Source organism: Salvelinus namaycush, chromosome 35 (genome assembly GCF_016432855.1).
Source record: "Salvelinus namaycush isolate Seneca chromosome 35, SaNama_1.0, whole genome shotgun sequence".
Taxonomy (NCBI): domain Eukaryota; kingdom Metazoa; phylum Chordata; class Actinopteri; order Salmoniformes; family Salmonidae; genus Salvelinus; species Salvelinus namaycush.
In genome coordinates, this window is record NC_052341.1 from 11123489 (window position 1) to 11148639 (window position 25151).

A 25151-nucleotide genomic window follows, 5' to 3' on the forward strand; every position below is an offset into this window, starting at 1 on the left:
CGCTTGGAGTTTGCCAAAAGCACTTAAAGGACTCAGACCATGAGAAACAAGATTCTCTGCTCTGATGAAACCAAGATTGAACTCTTTGGCCTGAATGCCAAGCATCACATCTGGAGGAAACCTGGCACCATCCCTACGGTGAAGCATGGTGGTGGCAGCATCATGCTGTGGGGATGTTTTTCAGTGGCAGGGACTGGGAGACTAGTCATGGTCAAGGGAATATTTGAGGCTGTAATCGCTGCCAAAGGTGCTTCAACAAAGTACTGAGTTAAAAAGGCTTATGAATACTTATGAATACTTATGTAAATGTAATATTTTAGTTTGTCCTTTTAAAAATCAAGTGTATTATTAAGAATTACATATTGACCCAAACTATCCGGTTTTCTTTCTGCATAGAAATATCTTAGGTGGGCCGCAGTGTAAAACAATCATTTTTATATTTTTTAATACATTTTTGTAATGTAAAAACACTTTCAGTGTAGAAAAGATAATAGACTTATATATTTTTTCATAATAAATATTTAAGAACTAACAACTTTTGAGCATAAGAACACAGCATTAGTCATGGCAAAGTGCTTTAAGTTACAGGAAATTTGCTTAAAAGCAGAAAAATGTATTTCAGCCCCAAGGCAAAATGTGTAGAATTGCAGGAAATTTGCTTTAAATTGAAAAATGTCTCTAAGCTACTGAGGAAATGTGTGGAATGCAGGAAATTGGCTTTAAAACACCAAAATTCTCTCCACCGCCAAGATGGGAGCCTCAAATGTTCTTTCCTAGTGGTCAGACAAATTTCAGCTGTGCTGACAGACTGGCCATTGCCATGCCAAGTAGCGTAGCTTAATCATGATGGGCCCAGGTGCCCAAAAAAATTACCGGGCCCTGTCACCACCCATATTTCCCTTAAAATTTAAAGAATTTTGTTGGTAATGCTGTGTGTTAATATTACTTAGATTAGGTTACAATGCTGTTACAATGCTAACGGCACATTTGAAGCTGTTACCAGAGAAGCCGCATTATAGCCAATACAGTCAGCACCATGGACGGCGGTTAGAAATTAACCCGTGTAAGTCGATCAGCACCACGGAAAGCACAAAGCGATCAAAAAAAAAACTATTTTATCTGCAAATAATAGGAAATAGCCTATATTATAAAACATAAATATATAGATCAATCTCTTGACAGACACTGAAACACAGCTGATGACCCAGTACGTGCTCGCTGAAGTTATGCAGGGGGTCAAAACTGACATACCGCTATTTCAAATGATCTGCCTCCCGCAGAGGCCTATTGCAAAACCACCAGAAAATCTATGAAAAGGAGCATTCAAACAGATTACTTAAATGGCAGCTTGCCTTTTAACAGTATATGATGTGTATGTGCTTACAATTATTCTTATAGCCTAGTTAAACGTATAGGCTATGATGACAATGAAATGGCTCAGCAGCCGTGCACCAGAACGTGGTTTCCAAAGACTGATCGAGCATAGTCGTAGATTGACAAGAAATGTAAATTCATCTCAATTAAGCTTGATTTATATAGGCTGTCTGGGTAGCCTGCCCTGTAGAAATATAAGCTTACTCACTCATTTGATTGGCATTCAACGGGACTTGCGCTCTGCGAAGTTGTTGACTATGGCATTCAAGTCCATGGTCCTGGCCCTGATGTTTTCAATGGTCAGAATGGCCAACCCACTCAGTCTCTCCTGTCCCATGCTGCTCCTCAGCATGCTGCTCCTCAGCATGCTGCTCCTATGATTGAATTATTTTCCGTTTGGAAAAGGAGCGCTCGGCACTGGCTACCGTTACAGGCAGAGTCACAAAAAGGAGCATCGCTGTAACTACTTCCCCAAATGTAGCAGTGACTGAATTGTAATCAAAAATTAGCATCTTGGCCAGGTCTCTCACTGTATTGTGCTTTGCTATTTCCTTCTTAAAACAGGCCCTGAAAGAGAGTAATTGGCCAGGGAAGCTTGCTGATATATCTTTGCTGTAATGTTCAGCCAGCCGGCTGGCGGTCTCGTAGAGCGCATCATCTGCGTTGGCCAGGGTAGTGGGATGGATGGAGTCAAACAGACTCGACGTTGCCCGCTGACTTTTAAATCTGTTTGACAGCTGGTGGATAACGATGTCAAGGTTTGCGTTAAAGACGTTGACTCTAAAACGACTCTCCCCATCAGACAGTCGCTTGTCCTCACATAGCTCATCAAAATGACGCCTCGCCTTCCTTCTCCGAGTGTCTTCAAATGTGTTCTGAGCTCCCCATTTGTCGGCAAGGGTCTTTGCAGTGACTTTGGCCTTCTCAAAATCCTGTCGGAATCCGGACCTCTATGTCCTTGAGTAGGCTGACTTCCCTGTGCAGGGAAGTATCATTTTGAAGACAACGTTCACATTTTCTTAAACCTTAGTCTTCAGAACGACTAAAAGTTAATTTTTCTATTTTCTTTTTCAGTGCTGCTGCATCATCCCTCTCGTTCTTCTTGTCACTTAACAGCACAATCTTGGTGAGGGCCTTCATTACGTCCACATATCTGTATCTCAGGGCGGCAAGGGACTCAAATCTAGATGACCAGCGGGTGGGACACAGTCGTTTTAGAGTTACATTTTCTTTTTCTGATGCAAAATCAAATATACCACTCAACATTGACCATCTCTTTATGCTATGCCCAAAGAAGGTGTATAGCAGTTCAACAGTATCATAAAACTGTTTAGTCGTTGAGAGCCAGGTTAAGACTGTGCCGCGCACAATGCACATAAACAGCAAGCTGCTCTTTTTCGGGACATTCTGGCCAGCACACCCGAATAGACCCTGCTCATGTTAGCAGCTCCATCATACCCCTGCCCACGACATTTTGAAATATCCAGCCCATTATCCTCTATGCTGCCCAGGATTTTATGTTGAATCTCAGCTGCTGATGTGTCAGCAGTCTCCAGAAATCCCCAAAACGACTGTGATGAACAGATCTGTAGTGACATTATTTGCATCCCTTATCACTCTCACATAGTGATAAACTGGGCTTAACTGGTCTACTTCGGATACATCTGGTGTGGTGTCCATAATAATAGGGGAAAAATGGTGGTTCCTCCATCTCTCCCTGAATGTCACACTTCACTCGCTCGGCTAAGATATAAATCAGCTCATTTTGGATTTGAGGACTGAGATAGTTAACGGATCTTGAAAGTTATTTCAGAACTGGGTCGTAAATGACAGCAGTTCAATTATACTGAGAAAATTCCCACTGTTGGCCTGCCCCAGCTTTTCACGGTGCCATCTGAATGCCGAATTACATGACGTAAGTATGAGAGTTAAATGAACTATGCGCTCCAACACCTGTCGGCAGAGATTTGCTGCGTTACTCACGTTACTCAACTTTGTCTTTTTTTCGGCCGTTGTCTCGCTAGCTCAACTATTGCTTAAAACGATGACAGAAACAACAACGCTTTGGAAAGTATTTGCACAATGAATCCCATAATGCATTACATTATCTTAACATGGTTTTGAATAATATGATTTATTTAGCAAATTAATTTGATTTATTGTCATCAATACACAAAAATATCATGCTGACTTATGTAGTGGCAAAAAAACATTTTGTTGGTGAAACCATCAGTGTGATCATTTATCATATAGCCTACTTTAAAGAAAGATCTTCTCGTCAAATCGTAGATAGGAGATGGACCTGCATCAACAATTAATACTTGGGCATGGTGGGGCGGTATGCAAATTACATAAAGGGCCCATGGCTCCACAGATCTGGGCCCGTCACCGGGCCCATGTATGGTGCAACTGCACCGGCTGAAGCTACACCACTGGCCACACCCCATGCCTACAGTCCAACCAATGTGTTTTTTTGGGGGACAAAACTTACTGATGCTGATTATACTGTTTTACTGCAAAGAAATTAAAATTATAATTTTTACACACTGAATTCTCACAAATTTCCATCCAACAGAGCAATTGTCTAATACATTGTTACAATAACACATAATGAGAATGGCCGCAAGTGTTCAGATTGGATTGAGATTAGTTTGTTTTATTATATTTATTGAATATTGGTTATCGGTGGAATTATTGACCGATGTATCAGTAAAAGGACAATATCGTCTGATATATGGGTTGGGCTCTACTCACGCCCACCACCTAAGTCCCTTTTTGATCCCGAATAAAACCATGTTTCTCTCCCTCTGTGTCTCCAGGATTGGGGTCGTCCGGGGGACCTGTGGAACCTGAACATCCAGTGGCACGTCCCCAGAGTGGAGGAGACCAGCTTTGTGTTCTACGTTCTAGACCTGATCCTACAGCCAGAGCTGCTCCGATTACAGAGATACGCCCAGGGAGAACGGGACATGACCAGGTGAGGGATAAACAAAGTAACTAACTAAAAGATAATGAGAAAAGGGTCTTATTCATCTGTTATCAAACAGAAGGAAACAGACACACAGAAGGACTACAAACTTTCCCAATTAGAGAAACACGTTTTGCCAGGACTTTACCAGGTTGAAGACACATTAAACAGTGTGCCAGCGACAGGTTAAGTCTGGAGTAGACAGGTGGAGGTGCAAGGATAGGATACTACACCACTACTTCAGTAATGCACACAGTAGCAAAAACGTTTTGCAATGGTCAAGTGTGCTATTGTCCTGAAGAGTTTAGCTGCTACCTCCATTTCAAAACATTTTCACCCTGCTGAACACAACCCTGTTCTGCTCTATAATATGTAGTCAGTGTTATGTGGACCCTGCATGTAACTGTCTTAATTCTGTTTTTCAGGGATGACGTCCTACAGAGTTTGTCCATTGTACAGCACTGCCTTCTGGGAGCAGGTAGCCTGTTGCCCCTGCTGCAAGGAGAGCCCATCCATGAACTGTGAGTAGAACACATTTAATTTGCGAACAAGCTTAATCAATAAAATGTATTTATAAAGTCATTTGTTGTCAGTGTTTTACCAACAGTGTGTTTTAACTGTGAAACCTCTTTCTCCGTCAGGGTGACTAGTATGGTGAATCTGGGGGAGACTAACCTCTTCACAGGGATGGCCGATGGTAGGGAGTATTACTAACTACCCTTATAGTTAGCTGTGCTCTGATTTCTTTGTGTGGGCAGTCATAGTGTGGCTAGCCAGAGTTGTAATGCCTCAACTCTCTCTCCCTCCCTGCAGATGTGTCCAGAGAGAACTACAGAGATGCTATCTGCAGAGTGATGAGGCAGCTGCTACGTGAGTAGTGTCCGCTTCCCTTCTGTCGGTGTAACCACAACCCCACCTAACATTAAATTCACATCCTCTCTGCCTCTGTAACAACACCACACCCAAGAACAAACCCTTGTCCCCTCCTGTTTTTGTAACCACAACACAACCGCCCAACATCAAACTACAGCCAGCCAAACAACTGTTGTTATACCATGTGACACTTATCACATCTACCTTCCAGATACTGTGTCCTGTCATCGACTGTGGTATTATCATTGTCTTGGCAAGATTACTTTATTGTCCAATGTACACAGATGTCCAATGGAAACTTGTCTTCTGCTGTACTTGGCTTTTCTGCACATGTCCAGATCTAACTAACACAGAAAGTGTAAACCTATCCAGATCATTTCCCTTCCTATAAGTGTAATGTTTTTTTGAAATTGCTTTGTGTCCACCACCTTATGACGCTCTTCACATATTAAGATTGAATAAACCATCTCTAAAACATATCCATGTTTTGGTTTGTTCTGTTTTATTTCCTCAGATCACATTCTGGAGCACTCAGAGGATGACACCAAGTCTCTGTTCTCCATCATCAAGATCATCAGTGATCTGCTGCACTTCAAAGGCTCCCACAAACAAGAGTTTGACTCTCGCTGGAAGAGCTTCAACCTGGTCAAGAAGTCCATGGAGAACAGGGTGAGAGATATAGCTAGAACGCCATACTGGAGCCATGGCTGAGATTGTGGTGGAACTCCCAAATGAAGTTGTATTTCTCTTGAGTGAATGAATGCTGGTCGTTTACAGGACCCACATACTTATCTGACATATCTTTTGTATGAGTTGAGTTTTGCATTTTTTTGATTGATTCTTCTTTTTTTTAATTGATTCTGGTATAATCACTTACTCATTTGTCTTCTAATACACCTACAGCTTCACGGCAGGAAGCAGCACATCCGAGCCCTGCTAATCGACAGAGTCATGCTACAGCACGAGGTAGGGTCTCTCTCCCTCCTCTCTCTCTGCCCTCTCTCTGTTCTGTCCATTCTCAAGTGTCTGCTGCTGTCATGGAAGAATCTGTGTGTTTACCCCAGGTTGTAACCTAGCTGCTGTGTTTTGTGTTGTCCAGCTGCGTAAGCTAACAGTGGAGGGGTGTGAGTACAGGAGTATCCACCAGGAACTGATGCGGGATCTGCTGCGGCTCTCTACCAGCACCTACAGTCAGGTTAGCTCAGTTCACTACCACACATGTTTGTTTTAGTAGCTCCAGCAGGTAAACAAAACATTACTGTGGTGAGAGAGATGTTTTATCAATCTTGGCTTCTTTTCCTTGATTCCTCTCTCCTCGCCACCTCAACACATTCATCTCCACTGATGTTTTTTGAGGAGGCGGCAAGGAGACAGGATGCAAGGAATATTTGAGGGTATGTACCTCGTGTCCCTCCAGGTGCGTAGCCGGGCTCAGAGTGTGCTGTTCACAGCTCTGGGGACCTATAACTTCTGCTGCAGGGACCTGATCCCCCGCGTGCTGGAGTTCCTGGAGCCAGACCGCTCCGACGTTACACAGCAGCAATTCAAAGTACGACTGGCCTGTCTCTGTCCTGTGTCTCTCTTATCTTGAGCACACACATAAACACCCCCCTACCTCATCCACACACACATGCACATTGTCTAGGCTGGTTATTGCAGATTGATAATTGATCAATCGATTGATTGACTGACTAAATGACTGACTGACTGACTGGATGATGTAAATAGAGAAATGGAATATAACTTTGAGTCCTCATATTCGCCATCCTTCCTTATCCCGCCTGTCTCTCCTCTCTTCAGGGTGCCTTGTACTGTCTCTTGGGGAACCACAGTGGGGTGTGCCTGGCCAACCTGCACGACTGGGACTGCATCACCCTGACCTGGCCTGCCATCGTCCGCTCAGGACTCAGCTCAGCTATGTCCCTGGAGAAGCCCTCCATCGTCCGCCTGTTCGACGACCTCGCTGACAAGGTCCACCGCCAATACGAGACCATTGGCATCGACTTTGCTGTAAGATACCCTTCCTGCTTTTCCACTGGTGGAAATTGTCATTGCTACCATCTGGTTGTGAATGGTTTGTAATGACGTAATTTCAACTTGATCTGATTGTAAACTGAAAGTAAGGATGTCATTTCAACCAACTTTGCCTGCTGGGTTTACTCTCAACTCTTTTTTTCAATGAATGACAAAACGTATATACTATTGCCTGTTAGGCGTATAGAAGTACAGTGTGACATAAGCCTTCGAGAGTAAAGCTTTGTGACTGAATAGGCTTCAAACATGTCTCTGAAGTTGAGAATCTACAGGTCATCTATATATTAGTGTGCTTGGCCTGAGATGGCCTGTCTTTACCTCCACTAGCTATATATCCCATCATATCCTGTATAACATTTATGATTAAACTAACTCTTATCTCTACTGTAGATCCCGTCAGAATGCCGTGTGGTGGCGGTGCAGCTCCAGACCTCCGGTGTTCCCCTGCCTCAGAACCCTGTCCCCTCAGACCAAGAAGAAGCAGAGGGCCTCAGGAAGCAGGAGGAGAAGAACCTCGACTCAGTTCAGTAAGTACCAGAGGAAGAGCTTTCACTGCTAATGAATAAACACTACAATACTGTTGATGAACTGTACACAAGATCTTCAAATTACAGTCCTATTGGTGTCTTATTGCAGTCTAGCAAAGGTCTGCCGTTCCTGTTGTTAAACTAATTTCTCAGTTATGTCTACAGTATAATGTCCCCAGTATAAGCCACTTTACAAGCTATTACTGGTTTGTCTCCCTCAGGAAATATGAGAGTCTGGTTGGTGAACTTCTGGACTGCCTCAACGACAGAAATATGTAGGTTCACCTTGTCTCAATGACTGAAACAAGCATAGAAATGTATTGTGTTTAACAGATATGATAGTCTGTTGTCTAGATTCAAGGGAATCATGTCAGCTCTGTTCCTTTACGTGTCTAACTGCAACATTTTCAACTTCCTATTCATCAGTGCACTCTGTAGCAAAACGTTGTGCAACGGAAACCATTTTCATCATGTTGTACAAAGATGTATTACTTTATTACCAGGTAGTACCTCCCTTCACTCTGTCTCAAAAAAAAATGTACCCGCTGCTCTGCATGTTGCAGGCCCTGGAAGTTTGAGCACAATGCCATTGGATTCATGTCTCTGTTGCTGAGAGATGACCACCCTCTCCCCTCCCCTGCTGTCCTGTTCTTTGTCAAGAGCCTCAACCACGACTCCCTCCTGGTCCGCAAGGTGGGCGCTGCCACACAACCACCACTATCCATACACACACACACACATGCACTAAACACAGAATCACTAACGGACAGACCCAGTCATGCATTCAGTTTCATTCACTACATTGAGAGAATCTATTTTGCATGAGAACTCTTCAAGATGGCAGCAGTCAACAACGTTACAGTAAAGTTTCACACATAGATTCACATTTATCTTCAAACATCAGCCATGTATGCATAATCCTCGTTATAGTGTTTCATTTTAAGATATAGAAACACATTTTTTGTGTTTATTTCCCCCACTAGTTGGCGATATCAGCAGTGGCAGGGATCATGAAGCAACTCAAGAGGCCGCATAAAAAAGTACCAGTCAGCCCCAACGAGCTCTGTAAGTAACCACTCTCGAGTTGTACTTCCTGTCTCCTCGCTCACTAGTCCCCTTACCTGTGTTCAAATAGTATTTGTTTCAAGCTTTACTTGATTGGGCTTGCTCTGGTGCAATGGAACCAAAGGAATAGTCCCAAAATTGCAAACCCTTTCCATCTGGCACTTCAGGTAGGCTCTATAACAGTATTTCAATCAAATGTATTTATAAAGCCCTTTTTACATCAGCAGATGTCACAAAGTGCTGATGCAGAAACCCAGCCTTAACCCCCAAACAGCAAGCAATGCAGATGTAGAAGCACCTACAGTACCAGTCAAAAGTTTCCTTATTTTTACATTGTAGAATAATTGTGAAGACATCAAAACTATTAAATTACACATGGAATCATGTAGTAACCAAAAAAGGTGTTAAACAAATCAAAATATTTTATATTTGAAATTCTTCAAAGTAGCCACACTTTGCCTTGATGACAGCTTTGCACACTCTTGGCATTCTCTCAACCAGCTTCATGAGGTCAGTCAATCCGGAAAATTTCAATAACTTTTCTTCAAGTGCAGTCGTAAAAACCATCAAGTGATATGATGAAACTGTCTCTCATGAGGATCCCCACAGGAAAAGAAGACCCAGAGTTACCTCTGCTGCAGAGGATAAGTTCATTAATTACCAGCCTCAGAAATTGCAGCCCAAATAAATGCTTCACATAAGCAAGCATCTCAACATCAACTGTTCAGAGGAGACTGCGTGAATCAGGCCTTCATGGTCGATTTGTTGCAAAGAAACAACTACTAAAGGACACCAATAATAAGAAGAGATTTGCTTGGGCCAAAAAACACAGTCAATGGACATTAAACCGGTGGAAATCTGTCCTTTGGTGTGATGAGTCTAAATTTGAGATTTTTGGTTCCAACCTCCGTGTCTTTGTGAGACGCAAAGTAGGTCAACGGATGATCTGCTCATGTGTGGTTCCCACCGTGAAGCATGGAGGTGGTGGTGTGGGGGTGCTTTGCTTGTGACAAGCTCTGTGATTTATTTAGAATTCAAGGCACACTTAACCAGCATGGCTACCACAGCATTCTGCAGCGACACGACCATCTGGTTTGCGCTTAGTGGGACTATCATTTGTTTTTCAACAAGACAATGACCCAACATACCTCCAGGCTGTGTAAGGGCTATTTGACCAAGAAGGAGAGTGATGGAGTGCTGCATCAGATGACCTGGCCTCCACCCAATTGAGATGGTTTGGGATGAGTTGGACCGCAGAGTGAAGGAAAAGCAGCCAACAAGTCCTCAGTATATGTGGGACCTCCTTCAAGACTGTTGGAAAAGCATTCCAGGTGAAGCTGGTTAAGAGAATGCCAAGAGTGGCTACCTTGAAGAATCTAACATATATTTTGATTTAACACGTTTTTGGTTACTACATGATTCCATATGTGTTGTTTCATGGTTTTGATGTCTTCACTATTATTCTACAATGTAAAAATAAAGAAAAACCCTTGAATGAGTAGGTGTGTCGAAACTTTTGACTGGTACTGTATTTGAAAGTAAACAAATACTATTTGACCCCAGGTGTGATTATAACAGCTATACAGCATGTATCTCAACACCTCTCTCCTCTCCTGCTGGTATGATAGCAGGAGACAGGCCTGATAACCAGTGGCTCCAGCCAGCATTATGGTCCTCTCACTGCCTCTCTCCCTCTACCAGGTGGTCTAAAGGAGCCGGCTGGTATGATAGCAGGAGACAGGCCTGATAACCAGTGGCTCCAGTATAACAGTAGCAGTTTGCCTCGTACCCAGCAGGACTGGGAGGGCTGTACATTCGTAGAGAAGACCCACTGGGGATACTACAGCTGGCCACAGAAACTCATGATGTACTCTCCCTCTGAGGAGCAGCCCAAACAAGGACTGACCAGAGAGGAGATGACAGAGGTGAGGAGATGACACAGCACACACAATGGCCAAAGTCTAATTCGCTACCCTTGTCCCGAAGTGTACACTTGGACACTCCTTCCTGATTGATGTGAAATTAATGTATTAGTGTAGGGAATATGGTGGAAACTCCCTCCAGCCATGCACGCTTTCAATACAATGCTTTCAAATGTATGAGCAGGAGTGAACAAGTGCACACTTCTGGCTGAAGGTTAGAGAATCAGAATGCAGTCTCACTCTTTGAAAACGCTATATAACATCCTGCTGTAAAATGTGATATCTCCAGTCCGCTGTTTCTTCTTCTTCTCCTTCCAGCGAGAGCAGATCATCTACGACCACTTTTCAGACCCAGTGTTCATCAACCAGCTGATTGAATTCCTCTCTCTGGAGGACCGGAAGGGCAAGGACAAGTTCAGCCCCCGCAGGTTCTGCCTTTTCAAGGTGAGGGAGACACAGATCAGGATTTAAGACCCTCCCAATCTCAGAGGTATTTCCTGAACCTTCATTAATACCTTGTTCTCTATCCCGCCTCTTGTTCAAAACATCGGAGGACGTGAGTTCTCTCTTCATAGTCTATTCGCTTCCGTCTGACGTTTTGAAAAGGAGACTGCAAGGAACGAGGGAAGGATAAACCCAGGAGGGTTTTTTGTAAGCCAAATCTTTAGGCTTCCGTAACTCTGTCTTATTGCCACTCCTCTATCTTTCAGGGTCTGTTCCGTAACTTCAACGATGCCTTCCTGCCCGTGCTGAAACCACACATGGAGCGTCTGGTGGCCGACACACACGAGAGCAAACAGCGCTGTGTAGCAGAGATCACTTCTGGACTGATCAGAGGCAGCAAGCACTGGAGCTACGGCAAGGTAGGAACGAACACACACACTGGAGCTACGGCAAGGTAGGAAGGAACACACACACTGGAGCTACGGCAAGGTAGGAAGGAACACACACACTGGAGCTACGGCAAGGTAGGAAGGAACACACACACTGGAGCTACGGCAAGGTAGGAAGGAACACACACACTGGAGCTACGGCAAGGTAGGAAGGAACACACACACTGGAGCTACGGCAAGGTAGGAACGAACACACACACTGGAGCTACGGCAAGGTAGGAACGAACACACACACTGGAGCTACGGCAAGGTAGGAACGAACACACACACTGGAGCTACGGCAAGGTAGGAACGAACACACACACTGGAGCTACGGCAAGGTAGGAACGAACACACACACTGGAGCTACGGCAAGGTAGGAACGAACACACACACTGGAGCTATGGCAAGGTAGGAACGAACACACACACTGGAGCTACGGCAAGGTAGGAACGAACACACACACTGGAGCTACGGCAAGGTAGGAACGAACACACACACTGGAGCTACGGCAAGGTAGGAACGAACACACACACTGGAGCTACGGCAAGGTAGGAAGGAACACACACACTGGCGCTACGGCAAGGTAGGAACGAACACACACACTGGAGCTACGGCAAGGTAGGAACGAACACACACACTGGAGCTACGGCAAGGTAGGAACGAACACACACACTGGAGCTACGGCAAGGTAGGAACGAACACACACACTGGAGCTACGGCAAGGTAGGAACGAACACACACACACTGGAGCTACGGCAAGGTAGGAACGAACACACACACTGGAGCTACGGCAAGGTAGGAACGAACACACACACTGGCGCTACGGCAAGGTAGGAACGAACACACACACTGGCACTACGGCAAGGTAGGAACGAACACACACACACTGGCACTACGGCAAGGTAGGAACGAACACACACACACTGGCTCTACGGCAAGGTAGGAACGAACACACACACTGGAGCTACGGCAAGGTAGGAACGAACACACACACTGGAGCTACGGCAAGGTAGGAACGAACACACACACTGGAGCTACGGCAAGGTAGGAACGAACACACACACTGGCACTACGGCAAGGTAGGAACGAACACACACACTGGAGCTACGGCAAGGTAGGAACGAACACACACACTGGCGCTACGGCAAGGTAGGAACGAACACACACACTCGAGCTACGGCAAGGTAGGAACGAACACACACTGGATCTACGGTAAGGTAGGAACGAACACACACACACACACACACACACACACACTGGAGCTACGGCAAGGTAGGAGAGAGATACATACACCATGGTCAAATAAGCGCACACACACCAGACTCATAATCAGTACTTTACATTTCTCCACTTGCCAGGCAAATAAGAACGTGTGTGTGTGTGTCTGACTTAACTGGATAAATAAAAGTTAAATATTTTTGAAGTTCTTGACCTTTGACTCTGGACCTGTGTTCCCCTCCCAGGTTGAGAGTCTATGGGAGCTGCTGTGTCCTCTGCTCCGTACAGCACTGAACAACATCACTGTAGAGACCTACGCTGACTGGGGCACCTGCATCGCCACCGCCTGTGTAAGCTGCTAGCCATCCCTCTCATATCAGCAGTCCATTTCTTTCAGCTTCTTTCTCAATCAGTAGTTCCTCCATTCCCAAATGCATCCTCTCTCCTTACTACTTTCTCAAAGCATTAGAGGAGAAGGCCAGACCGGGAAGGACCTTGGATCTTCTCTTCCAATGCATTTAAGGAGGCGAGGAGTGAATGCAGGAATGAGGAAAGACTGTCCCATCTGACATGATTCTGTTTTCCTGCATCCACATCTTTGACCTTTGTGTTTTTGTGTGGTACAGGAGAGCAGAGACCCCAGGAAGCTCCACTGGCTGTTTGAGATGCTGATGGAATCTCCAGTCAACGGGGAGGGGGGATCCTTCGTAGACGCCTGGTGAGGAGAAACCTTACCAACCCTTGAACTGTCAGATAGACAGGCAGATCTCTGTACGGTCTTTCTCCCAGTTTATGAACTGTCAGATAGACAGGCAGATCTCTGTACGGTCTTTCTCCTAGATTATGAACTGTCAGATAGACAGGCAGATCTCTGTACGGTCTTTCTCCTAGATTATGAACTTTCAGATAGACAGGCAGATCTCTGTACGGTCTTTCTCCTAGATTATGAACTGTCAGATAGACAGGCAGATCTCTGCACTGTCTTTCTCCTAGATTATGAACTGTCAGATAGACAGGCAGATCTCTGTACGGTCTTTCTCCTAGATTATGAACTGTCAGATAGACAGGCAGATCTCTGTACGGTCTTTCTCCTAGATTATGAACTGTCAGATAGACAGGCAGATCTCTGTACGGTCTTTCTCCTAGTTTATGAACTGTCAGATAGACAGGCAGATCTCTGTATGGTCTTTCTCCTAGATTATGAACTGTCAGATAGACAGGCAGATCTCTGTACTGTCTTTCTCCTAGATTATGAACTGTCAGATAGACAGGCAGATCTCTGTACTGTCTTTCTCCTAGATTATGAACTGTCAGATAGACAGGCAGATCTCTGTACGGTCTTTCTCCTAGATTATGTTCCATGCACACGCAAAGGCCCCCAAAGCAACATTCAGTCTCTTGTCAATTGAAACCAATAAAAACCAAACTCTTGAAGGTGTGGGGGGGGGGGGAGCTAGGCAGTGTAGACCCCCACATGTACAATGGTAGGTAGGGGAAACACTTTATTTTTGTGTTAGTGTCTATAACTCTCCTCTCCAGTCGTCTGTATGTGCTGCAGGGAGGCCTGGCTCAGCAGGAGTGGAGGGTCCCTGAGCTGCTCCACAGACTGCTGCAGTACCTAGAGCCCAAACTCACACAGGTCTACAAGAACGTCCGCGAGCGCATCGGCAGGTAGGACCTCTCTTACATCCATTGACCGAACACTAATGCAATATTTTAAAAGTATACTATCGATATACTTTTCAAATGGCGTATTTCCACTAACACTTACCCCAGTGTTTTACCCAAAAGGCTGACTTGTTTCCACCTCCACGGCCTGGCCCCAGGTTCTCACTGAGCCATGTTCCTGCTCTGACTTGTTTCCACCTCCACGGCCTAACCCCAGGTTCTCACTGAGCCATGTTCCTGCTCTGACTTGTTTCCACCTCCACGGCCTGGCCCCAGGTTCTCACTGAGCCATGTTCCTGCTCTGACTTGTTTCCACCTCCATGGCCTGACCCCAGGTTCTCACTGAGCCATGTTCCTGCTCTGACTTGTTTCCACGGCCTGACCCCAGGTTCTCACTGAGCCATGTTCCTGCTCTGACTTGTTTCCACGGCCTGGCCCCAGGTTCTCACTGAGCCATGTTCCTGCTCTGACTTGTTTCCACCTCCACGGCCTGACCCCAGGTTCTCACTGAGCCATGTTCCTGCTCTGACTTGTTTCCACGGCCTGACCCCAGGTTCTCACTGAGCCATGTTCCTGCTCTGACTTGTTTCCACGGCCTGGCCCCAGGTTCTCACTGAGCCATGTTCCTGCTCTGACTTGTTTCCACGGCCTGGCCCCAGGTTCTCACTGAGCCATGTTCCTGCTCTGACTTGGAGCTAAGGCCCTGGCCTCTGGTACTTTTCATCTGGCATTTACTTAATGGCTGACTGTGAACATGGATGAATACCTTCCATGGTTAACAACTAGTCACAACGAACTGTCTTGATGATGCAGAGGTTGTTAATTATGCTCTTCACAAGTCCTCAGTGTCAGCCCTGGCTATATGGAAACACAGTTCCCCAAAAATAACACTAGAGCCCACGTAATCATAATCTGGTGGTGTAATGGAAACTGCCCAAAAGATGATGGTAAGGGACAGCTTCCCACTGTTTTTCTTCTTCACTGATGTTTACACACACCCACCATCATGCTCTCTTATTGTTCCCCTCCCTCCCTCTCTCTCTGTCCTCCCCCTTTCTCTCTCTGTCCTCCCCCTTTCTCTCTCTGTCCTCCCCCTTTCTCTCTCTGTCCTCCCCCTTTCTCTCTCTGTCCTCCCCCTTTCTCTCGCTGTCCTCCCCCTTTCTCTCTCGCTGTCCTCCCCCTTTCTCTCTCGCTGTCCTCCCCCTTTCTCTCTCGCTGTCCTCCCCCTTTCTCTCTCGCTGTCCTCCCCCTTTCTCTCTCGCTGTCCTCCCCCTTTCTCTCTCGCTGTCCTCCCCCTTTCTCTCTCGCTGTCCTCCCCCTTTCTCTCTCGCTGTCCTCCCCCCTTCTCTCTCGCTGTCCTCCCCCCACCTCTCTCTCTGTCCTCCCCCCACCTCTCTCTCTGTCCTCCCCCCACCTCTCTCTGTCCTCCCCCCACCCCTCTCTCTGTCCTCCCCCCACCCCTCTCTCTGTCCTCCCCCCACCTCTCTCTCTGTCCTCCCCCCACCTCTCTCTCTGTCCTCCCCCCTCTCTCTGTTCTCCCCCCCTCTCTCTCTCTGTTCTCCCCCCCTCTCTCTCTCTGTTCTCCCCCCTCTCTCTCTGTCCCCCCCTTTCTCTCTCTCTGTCCTCCCCCCTTTCTCTCTCTCTGTCCTCCCCCCTTTCTCTCTCTCTGTGTGAGCCTCCCCCTTTCTCTCTCTCTGTCCTCCCCCTTTCTCTCTCTCTGTCCTCTCCCCTCTCTCTCTCTCTCTGTCTCTTTCCTCCCCAGCGTCCTCACCTACATCTTCATGATAGACGTCAACCTGCCGTACACCCAGCCCACAGCCTCGCCTCGCATCAAGGAGTTCACAGAGCGGGTACTGCTGCGCCTCAAACCCCTGACGGAGGGGGACGAGGAGATCCAGAACCACGTGGTAGAGGAGAACGAGGTGGGGGAGCAGGACGAGAGGACACAGGCCATCAAACTACTGAAGACAGGTACGACCCCTAACCCTAACACAGGCCATCAAACTACTGAAGACAGGTACGACCCCTAACCTTACACAGGCCATCAAACTACTGAAGACAGGTACGACCCCTAACCTTAACACAGGCCATCAAACTACTGAAGACGGGTAAGAGACCAGAGGATAGGGAGAGCGAGAGCATATTGATGATAAACCCAGTTGTAAAGCAAAATAAAACAGTCTCCGCACATCTAAGATCAATGCACATTTGTCATTTTAATGTGTCAACCTTTCGGTTACAATGACCTTTGTCAGAGCATACAATGTAATAAAGGTTTTCTATTTGTTTCCAGTACTCAAGTGGCTGATGGCCAGTGCTGGACGCTCCTTCTCCACGGCTGTTCCAGAGCAGCTCCAGTTGCTGCCACTGCTGTTCAAGGTGGGTGGGTCAAGGAAGGAAGACACCTGGAGAGGAACCAGACTCAAAGGGGGAGGCCTATCCCTAATCCCTCTTCACTCTCCTCTGTCTTCCTGTTGTAGATCGCCCCGGTGGAGAATGATGACAGTTATGATGAGCTGAAGAGGGACGCTAAGACCTGTCTGTCTCTGATGTCCCAGGGACTGCTCTACACAGAGCAGATACCACTGGTCCTACTGGCCCTGCAAGAGGTAGGGACACGCATGCTCTGCAGGTGGTAGGTCACCACACACACACGTGCACGCAGTGTGGAAGGTGAGTCACTGGGCCATGCGCCTTTCATTTCTGACGCACACACACTTTTTCCACATTTTGTTACATTACAGCCTTATTCTAAAATGGATTAAATAAATAAAAAATCCTCAGCAATCTATCAATTGAATTTACTACTGATGGACTCCAATCAAGTTGTAGAAACATCTCAAGGATGATCAATGGAAACGGGAAGCACCTGAGATCAATTTCGAGTCTCTTAGCAAAGGGTCTGAATACTTATGTAAATAAGGTATTTAAGTTCATTTTTAATACATTTTCAAAAATGTTTTAACCTGTTTTCACTTCGTCATTATGGGGTGTTGTGTGTTATTCCTGAGGATTTTTTTTATTTAATCAATTTTAGAATAAGGCTGTAACAAAATGTGGGAAAAGTCAAGGGTTCTGAATGCTACCTGACGGCACTGTAATTAAACCACTAGGTCTAAAGGCTATACCTACGCTGCGTTGTATGCCTCTTGAGTAAATCTGAGCAGGAAAAAACAGTGTAGGCTATTCCATTCAAACAACTAGACCCTATGCACACATTCTAATCAAATTCCAAATCTTAATTGGTGCATTTCAAACTTCTTTTGTGAGGTGCAGCCGGGAACAAGTTCTGTACGATGGCGAGTGGTGTGGTCGATAAATCAGATTTGGAGGATCCTCCATCATTGTTTAGATCTCCAGTTTAGGAACATTTTGGCTTTCTAATAGAAGCAAAAATGTATTGAACTTTGTAGGATATCGACTAAATGTATTTATTAGACCATTTAATTAATTTGCCCAAGATAATAAGACATGCATAAGTGATTCAAATTTTCCTTCAACTTTCTGAAGCGGCAACAGTGCGTGAATTCCCCCGTCTGTGTGCGCATCTGCTACTTTGTAGCCGTTAGCGATTATGCTAATGACTACGGTCTTCTGGTAGATGGAAAGGCTCTCCCAAAAACCTACAAAGTAGTCTAAGCTGACCTGGCAGAATGATATCAGGATTATTTACATCACTTCAGTGGTGATTTGTTCAGCAAACTCTGCAATCACGTGTGCTACAGAAACAACGCTAACCAAGCAATGCTCTTGCTGGTGCGCACCTACATTGCTTTATTTAACTAGGCAAGTCCGTTAAGAACAAATTCTTATTCACAATGACAGCCTACCAAAAGGCCTCCTGCGGGGATGGGGGCTGGGATTAAATATAAATATAGGACAAAACACACATCCCGACAAGAGAGACAACACAAAACTACATAAAGAGAAACCTGAGACAACAACATAGCAAGGCAGCAACACATGACAACACAGCATGGTAGAAACACATGACAACAACATGGTAGTAACACAAAACATGCTACAAACATTATTGAGCACAGACAACCGCACAAAGGGCAAGAAGGTAGAGACAACAATGCATCACGCGAAGCAGCCACAACTGTCAGTAAGAGTTTTCAGTCAAGTTCAAGGGTATCTAAACCCAAAAATGAATATTTATTTTCACCAGACCACAAAATGGTCTCCTGATGGGGTTGAAGCATTGTCTCCTGATGGGGTTGAAGCATTGTTCTGGGCTTAGAACCTCCAATTGTCTCCTGATGGGGTTGAAGCATTGTTCTGGGCTTAGAACCTCCAATTGTCTCCTGATGGGGTTGAAGCATTGTTCTGGGCTTAGAACCTCCAATTGTCTCCTGATGGGGTTGAAGCATTGTCTCCTGATGGGGTTGAAGCATTGTCTCCTGATGGGGTTGAAGCATTGTTCTGGGCTTAGAATTGTCTCCTGATGGGGTTGAAGCATTGTCTCCTGATGGGGTTGAAGCATTGTTCTGGGCTTAGAACCTCCAATTGTCTCCTGATGGGGTTGAAGCATTGTTCTGGGCTTAGAACCTCCAATTGTTTTGTTTTCCTATTAAAGTAGTTTGATTTTGAGACTGAAAAACTGGTAAAAATCTGAAACTTGTATTAACTGAATTAGGGGGTAAATTAAACATGTTATAGGGCCCTACATTATATGGCTCATCTATTCCTTTCTTAGTTTTTCATGTTTTACCCCCAAAAATGTAACCTGCTTTACCGAAACCGAACCATGACCCCAAAACCTCAGATGCCCATCAAACCGTGGGTTTGGTGAACCTTTACACCCTTAGTTGTTGTTTTGTAATTAACGTTCTATGTTATCTTCCAGATAGCGGGCAGCAGTTCGTGGCATGCTCGCTACACGGTGCTGACGTACCTACAGATCATGGTCTTCTACAACCTGTTCACCTTTCTGAGCGACCAGGGAGCCGTCAACGACGTCAGAGCACTGGTCATACGCCTGCTGGAGGACGAGCAGCTAGAGGTAATGCACGCACACACACAGACGTATACTGTACGCACAGACACACACACATACTGTACACACACACACACACACAGACAGACAGACAGACAGACAGACAGACAGACAGACAGACAGACAGACAGACAGACAGACGTACTGTACAGACACACACACACACACAGACGTACTGTACAGACACACACACACACACAGACATGTACTGTACAGACACACACACACACACAGACATGTACTGTACAGACACACACACACACACAGACATGTACTGTACAGACACACACACACACACAGACATGTACTGTACAGACACACACACACACACAGACATGTACTGTACAGACACACACACACACACAGACATGTACTGTACAGACACACAGGAAATTCATGTGGAAAAGGAGTTGAACAGGCATGAGTGGATGATCATTATACGGAACAAAGACATGGATATGTAGACTGATTAATGCCAGATAACATCACGGCTGAAAGAGCGAGGACAGCAGTGTGGGGAGGTAGGCCTATTGGTTACAGATCACATTGTGTAATTGCTGAGCAATCTGTCAGAGTGTGGGGGGTGCTCACAGGCCCTTTCCTCCCTGTTTTACAGTTCTGTGTATGTAGGGATTAGGCACTCTTCCTCCCTCTGTCTACCTCCTCTTTCTCCCCCTCTGGTCCCTCTCTAACTTGTTGCTATGGAAACCACTGGCTGCACGAGTATTCTGTTGCTATGTGAAGGAGATTAAGGGGGAGGGGGTGAATAGATGGATTTTTCCATTTCTGTCTTTCTATCCAACTGTCCTCTAGGGAAGGCTGTGACGATTATGGAATTTTAGGTCACGATTAATTGTCATGCAAATAGGCATGGTAATTGTAGTAATAGTTTGTTTTAATGGTATGTTTTGAGCTTATAATGCATCTTTGAAAATTTAACTATGTCTAAAAAACAAATGGTTTTGCTGACCTTGGAACTTTTGAAAATGAACCTTCTCCTCACTACCCACTTAATGTCAAAACGGAAGAACTGCTATTGGGTAAACTATATCTAATTGAAGTTGAATCCAGCCTTCTCCTAAAATGAGTCTATTAAGACCATTATGACAACAACAAAATGAGTTCACGGTTATTGTCCATAATTATACCAGCCTTACTCTGGAGCCTAATATATTGACTTCCCTTGGCTGCTTGACACCTCTCGTTGCTAGGCGACATAAATTGGTTCACTCAATCAGTGACAGGATTGGGTTAAAGTTAAGTTAAACAAGTTAAACAATTTAAAGGCAATGCTACCAAACACTAATTGAGTGTATGTAAACTTCTGACCCACTGGGAATGTGATGAAAGAAATAAAAGCTGAAATAAATCATTCTCTCTGCTATTATTCTGACATTTCACATTCTACTAAATGTCAGGAATTGTGAAAAACTGAGTTTAAATGTATTTGGCTAAGGTGTATGTAAACTTCTGACTTCAACTGTATATGGACACACACACACTGTCACATTGTGTAAATAATGAACTCTTTCCCCCTTTCCTTCTCTACCTCTGTTCTCCCTCTGTCCCCCAGGTGAGGGAGATGGCTGCCACCACGCTGAGCGGTTTCCTCCAGTGTAACTTCCTGTCCATAGAGGGCCCCATGCAGAGCCACTTTGAGGCCCTCTGCAAGACCCGCCTGCCCAAGAAGAGGAAGAGGGAGCTGGGCTCCGTGGTGGACACCATCCCCTCCGGAGGTAGCTACTAACACAACTTTCCAATGCTTTACTTAGAACGCATACTGTTCCTGGTAGCGCTACAAGCATACTGGCTCGGTTCCAATATCCACACTAGAATGGCTAATGCATAGCTTCATTCTAAGTGCTATGCTAGTGTGGATATTGGAACAACCACTGTCTACATCAGCGTTTCCCAAACTCGGTCCTCGGGACCCCAGGAGGTACATGTCTTTGATTTTGCCTTAACACTACACATATGATTCAAATGATCAAAGCTTGATGAATAGTTGATTATTTGAATCAGCTGTGTAGTGCTAGCGCAAAAGCCAGAACGTGCACCCCTTGGGGTCCTGAGGACCGGGTTTGGGAAACCCTGGTCAACATGCAACGGTCCATTGCCTTACCTGGAACACAGTTACACAGTTGTGTTAGATGGTCTTCTAGATTGTAGTTTCCTTGACCTTACTAAACCTGTTATACCTCAGCTTTTCAATGCTCCTTTTCAGTCTTTTCCTCCCTGTGTGTGTAGATCTGGTGCGGCGTCATGCTGGAGTGTTAGGTCTGAGTGCCTGTATCCTGTCCAGCCCCTACGATGTTCCCACCTGGATGCCCCAACTACTGATGAACCTCAGTGCCCACCTCAATGACACACAGCCCATTGAGGTGAACAGGACTCACACACACACACACACACACACACTGCTCTCTCACACAAACACACACACCTCAACGACACACAGCCTATAGAGATGAGGGGGACCCCAAACACACGTCTCTCTCTCCCCATTCCCGGTCATCTTGTTCCTGAATGCGTCTTGCGTCTACTCCTGCAGATGACGGTGAAGAAGACCCTGTCTAACTTTAGGCGGACTCATCATGACAACTGGCAGGAGCATAAACAGCAGTTCACTGACGACCAGCTGCTGGTTCTGACCGACCTGCTGGTCTCTCCCTGCTATTACGCCTAGATACCTGGTACGTGCACACACAGCAGCTAACAGTAACACCCACACACCTGCTGGTCTCTCCCTGATACTAAACCTAGATACCTGGTACGTGCACACACAGCAGCTAACAGTAACACCCACACACCTGCTGGTCTCTCCCTGATACTAAACCTAGATACCTGGTACGTACACACACAGCAGCTAACAGTAACACCCACACACCTGCTGGTCTCTCCCTGATACTAAACCTAGATACCTGGTACATACGCACACACACACACACAATTCAAACGTATGCTTGGGTGGAAAAATCCCAACACAAATTACAGTACCTTATAAACAATACAAGGCACCAAGCATTAATCCCATTATCCATTATGTCTCTCTTTAGGGCCAAGCATTAATCCCATTATGTCTCTTTAGGGCCAAGCATTAATCCCATTATCCATTCTGTCTCTCTTTAGGGCCAAGCATTAATCCCATTATCCATTCTGTCTCTCTTTAGGGCCAAGCATTAATCCCATTATCCATTCTGTCTCTCTTTAGGGCCAAGCATTAATCCCATTATCCATTCTGTCTCTCTTTAGGGCCAAGCATTAATCCCATTATCCATTCTGTCTCTCTTTAGGGCCAAGCATTAATCCCATTATCCATTCTGTCTCTCTTTAGGGCCAAGCATTAATCCCACTATCCATTCTGTCTCTTTAGGGCCAAGCATTAATCCCACTATCCATTCTGTCTCTTTAGAGCCAAGCATTAATTCCACTATCCATTCTGTCTCTTTTTAGGGCCAAGCATTAATTCTGCTATGCATTCTGTCTCTTTTTAGGGCCAAGCATTAATTCTGCTATGCATTCTGTCTCTCTTTAGGGCCCTGGTGCAACTTTCAGGAGATTTTTATGTTTTCTTAACGGAGGAACGTCACCCTCGATGCCCTCTTTGAGCCACTTGACAATTCCTCACTCTGGCATTAGACTGGGAAGGCCTCAGACTGAACAAAAAGCGGTTTAGAGTAGGATTTGCCTTTCAGATCATATTGAATACCATTAAATGGACAGGGGGCCTGATTCTCGATCAGCACCACTACTCTGAGACACTGTGTGAATACAGGCCCAGAACAGAACACACCAGCCTGCATGAGGGTAGACCGAGCCCTCACATCCAGGACCCTGCACTCTGGCCAGACCAACGGACAACATCTGGGTCGTATTCATTAGGCATCAAACGGAAGACAATAGAATGAAAAACAGGGAGGAACTACCTGGGACTTGTCCATTAAGAACCGCTTGTTTTTTGTGGGGGGGTCCTTTTTTCTCTCTTTTTTTTAATGATGTACCCTGAGGACCCTGAAAAGGGGGGACGTGGGGAACACGAATGCGTAATGGTTGAATGGATGGAATAAAAGTTGTGTATTTAGCGCTGATTTACATTTTTACTACACTTAATATTTAAGGATAAACCATAGCAGGGATGATTGTCCTGCGGTTTGTAATACTACTGTACAGTTTTTCTTAAATTTTTATTTTCTTTATTTGCTTGCGTGTGTTTATGTGGAATGCTTGATGATACCCTACCTCTGGTCCAAGGTGTAGTGTGCCTTCCTCCACTAATTCACCACCACTTGTGGAGGAGTGCACGCTACGCCCTGGACCAGAGCTAGTCCCTGTCCCCCCGTACTATTGCTCTTAGCACAAAATCCCCTCAATGTTATCAACTCTGAGCCAACTAACTGTATTATCCCAGTAGAGGGTAGAAACTGTACTGTCACAGTTCTCCTATAGTGAAGTGTTCTTAGCCACAGTCTGTATGCGTTTAGATTGAGAATGAATCCCAAATGGTAGCATATTTGTTTAGTGCACTACTTTTGACTACGGCCCATAGGGCTCTGGTCAAAAGTAGTGCACTATATAGGGAATAGGGTGCCATTTGGGACTTAGATCAGATTTGAACCTTCCACACACATTTACGTACATGACGTTTGTGTACATTGTTTAATCTATATATGATATGTGCATATTTTATAATGTGTATATAGCATATGTATATAACATAAATGCACAAACATGTATTTATTTATTTATTGGTTTGAAGTGCTGATATTATTATTCTAAGAGTTGCTGGTAATGAAAGATTTTGGTTTGTGAGTAAATAGGTTGTTCATCTTTTTAGTGACAGAGCTTTTGATTTCATCCTGCTCTCTCATTGGCAGTGGTATATATGCAGTAGATGGAGTGATTGTGTGTGTTCATTCCCCAAGGCTTTATGTGTGTGCTGTGTTAAGCTGATGAGCGCAGTTTTATCGTCATGGCATCTGTCTAAACACCTCTCAGAACCACAAGGGACTGGTAATTCCTTGACACAGATAATTGGAGAGTCTCCATTGAAACAAGGCTTTTCCAGGACAAAAAAGCCAAAGTCCAGGACTTGGCTAAATCTGTGTCCGGGTAACAGGCCCAAGGAATAACCAAACCTCCTGTCCACCACCTTAGCATCACACCCCTTCCTCTACTCTACTCTACAATACAATATTATTCTCCATTCTTTTTTTAAAAACCCTAGTGAGAGTTATTTTTTGTTCATCCATGAAGACTTGAAAAGCTAGTCTCATTGAAGCATCGGTTCAGTTTAGTACTTCACTCATGTATAGTGTAGTGCCAAAACTGCATAGATTTTTTTTATTTTAGATGTACTGTTTGCTTATATTTAATGATGAAAATAAATAAATGGGTTGCTTGTAACACATTTCTAGTGTGTGTCTGTGCCAGTTGGTTTTGAGATGACTCATATTGAAGTTAGTCACAGCTGTGGCCATATGCATCATCATGAATAGGGCAGCAATTGACATTAGAAAATATGGTACAGTGCCCATACATATCAAGTAGACACGTCTTGGATATGCAGTGCAATATAAAGTAGCACTTTGACTGGTTTAACTGTACCATGTCGAGAGGGTCCTTTTATCT

The 25151-nt window shown here is 45.2% G+C and overlaps 1 protein-coding gene across 1 annotated transcript in view; it reads left to right on the forward strand.

The window, feature by feature from the left end:
* Nucleotides 1-24930, forward strand: part of LOC120030049 (proteasome activator complex subunit 4B-like) — a 74427-nt gene extending 49497 nt beyond the window's left edge. Inside the window, exons 17-43 of the mRNA XM_038975365.1 lie at nucleotides 4194-4351; nucleotides 4768-4863; nucleotides 4984-5039; nucleotides 5156-5212; nucleotides 5730-5884; nucleotides 6119-6181; nucleotides 6315-6410; nucleotides 6633-6764; nucleotides 7016-7225; nucleotides 7640-7776; nucleotides 7998-8051; nucleotides 8340-8469; nucleotides 8760-8841; nucleotides 10543-10766; nucleotides 11082-11207; nucleotides 11474-11626; nucleotides 13102-13206; nucleotides 13483-13574; nucleotides 14396-14527; nucleotides 16287-16495; nucleotides 16818-16903; nucleotides 17005-17133; nucleotides 19374-19529; nucleotides 21097-21259; nucleotides 21771-21904; nucleotides 22075-22216; nucleotides 23059-24930. Coding sequence (XP_038831293.1) covers nucleotides 4194-4351; nucleotides 4768-4863; nucleotides 4984-5039; nucleotides 5156-5212; nucleotides 5730-5884; nucleotides 6119-6181; nucleotides 6315-6410; nucleotides 6633-6764; nucleotides 7016-7225; nucleotides 7640-7776; nucleotides 7998-8051; nucleotides 8340-8469; nucleotides 8760-8841; nucleotides 10543-10766; nucleotides 11082-11207; nucleotides 11474-11626; nucleotides 13102-13206; nucleotides 13483-13574; nucleotides 14396-14527; nucleotides 16287-16495; nucleotides 16818-16903; nucleotides 17005-17133; nucleotides 19374-19529; nucleotides 21097-21259; nucleotides 21771-21904; nucleotides 22075-22209 — 3270 coding nt within the window. The 3' untranslated portion in view covers nucleotides 22210-22216; nucleotides 23059-24930. The remainder of the gene's footprint in view (nucleotides 1-4193; nucleotides 4352-4767; nucleotides 4864-4983; nucleotides 5040-5155; nucleotides 5213-5729; nucleotides 5885-6118; nucleotides 6182-6314; nucleotides 6411-6632; nucleotides 6765-7015; nucleotides 7226-7639; nucleotides 7777-7997; nucleotides 8052-8339; nucleotides 8470-8759; nucleotides 8842-10542; nucleotides 10767-11081; nucleotides 11208-11473; nucleotides 11627-13101; nucleotides 13207-13482; nucleotides 13575-14395; nucleotides 14528-16286; nucleotides 16496-16817; nucleotides 16904-17004; nucleotides 17134-19373; nucleotides 19530-21096; nucleotides 21260-21770; nucleotides 21905-22074; nucleotides 22217-23058) is intronic.
* The last annotated feature ends 221 nt before the right edge of the window (nucleotides 24931-25151 follow it).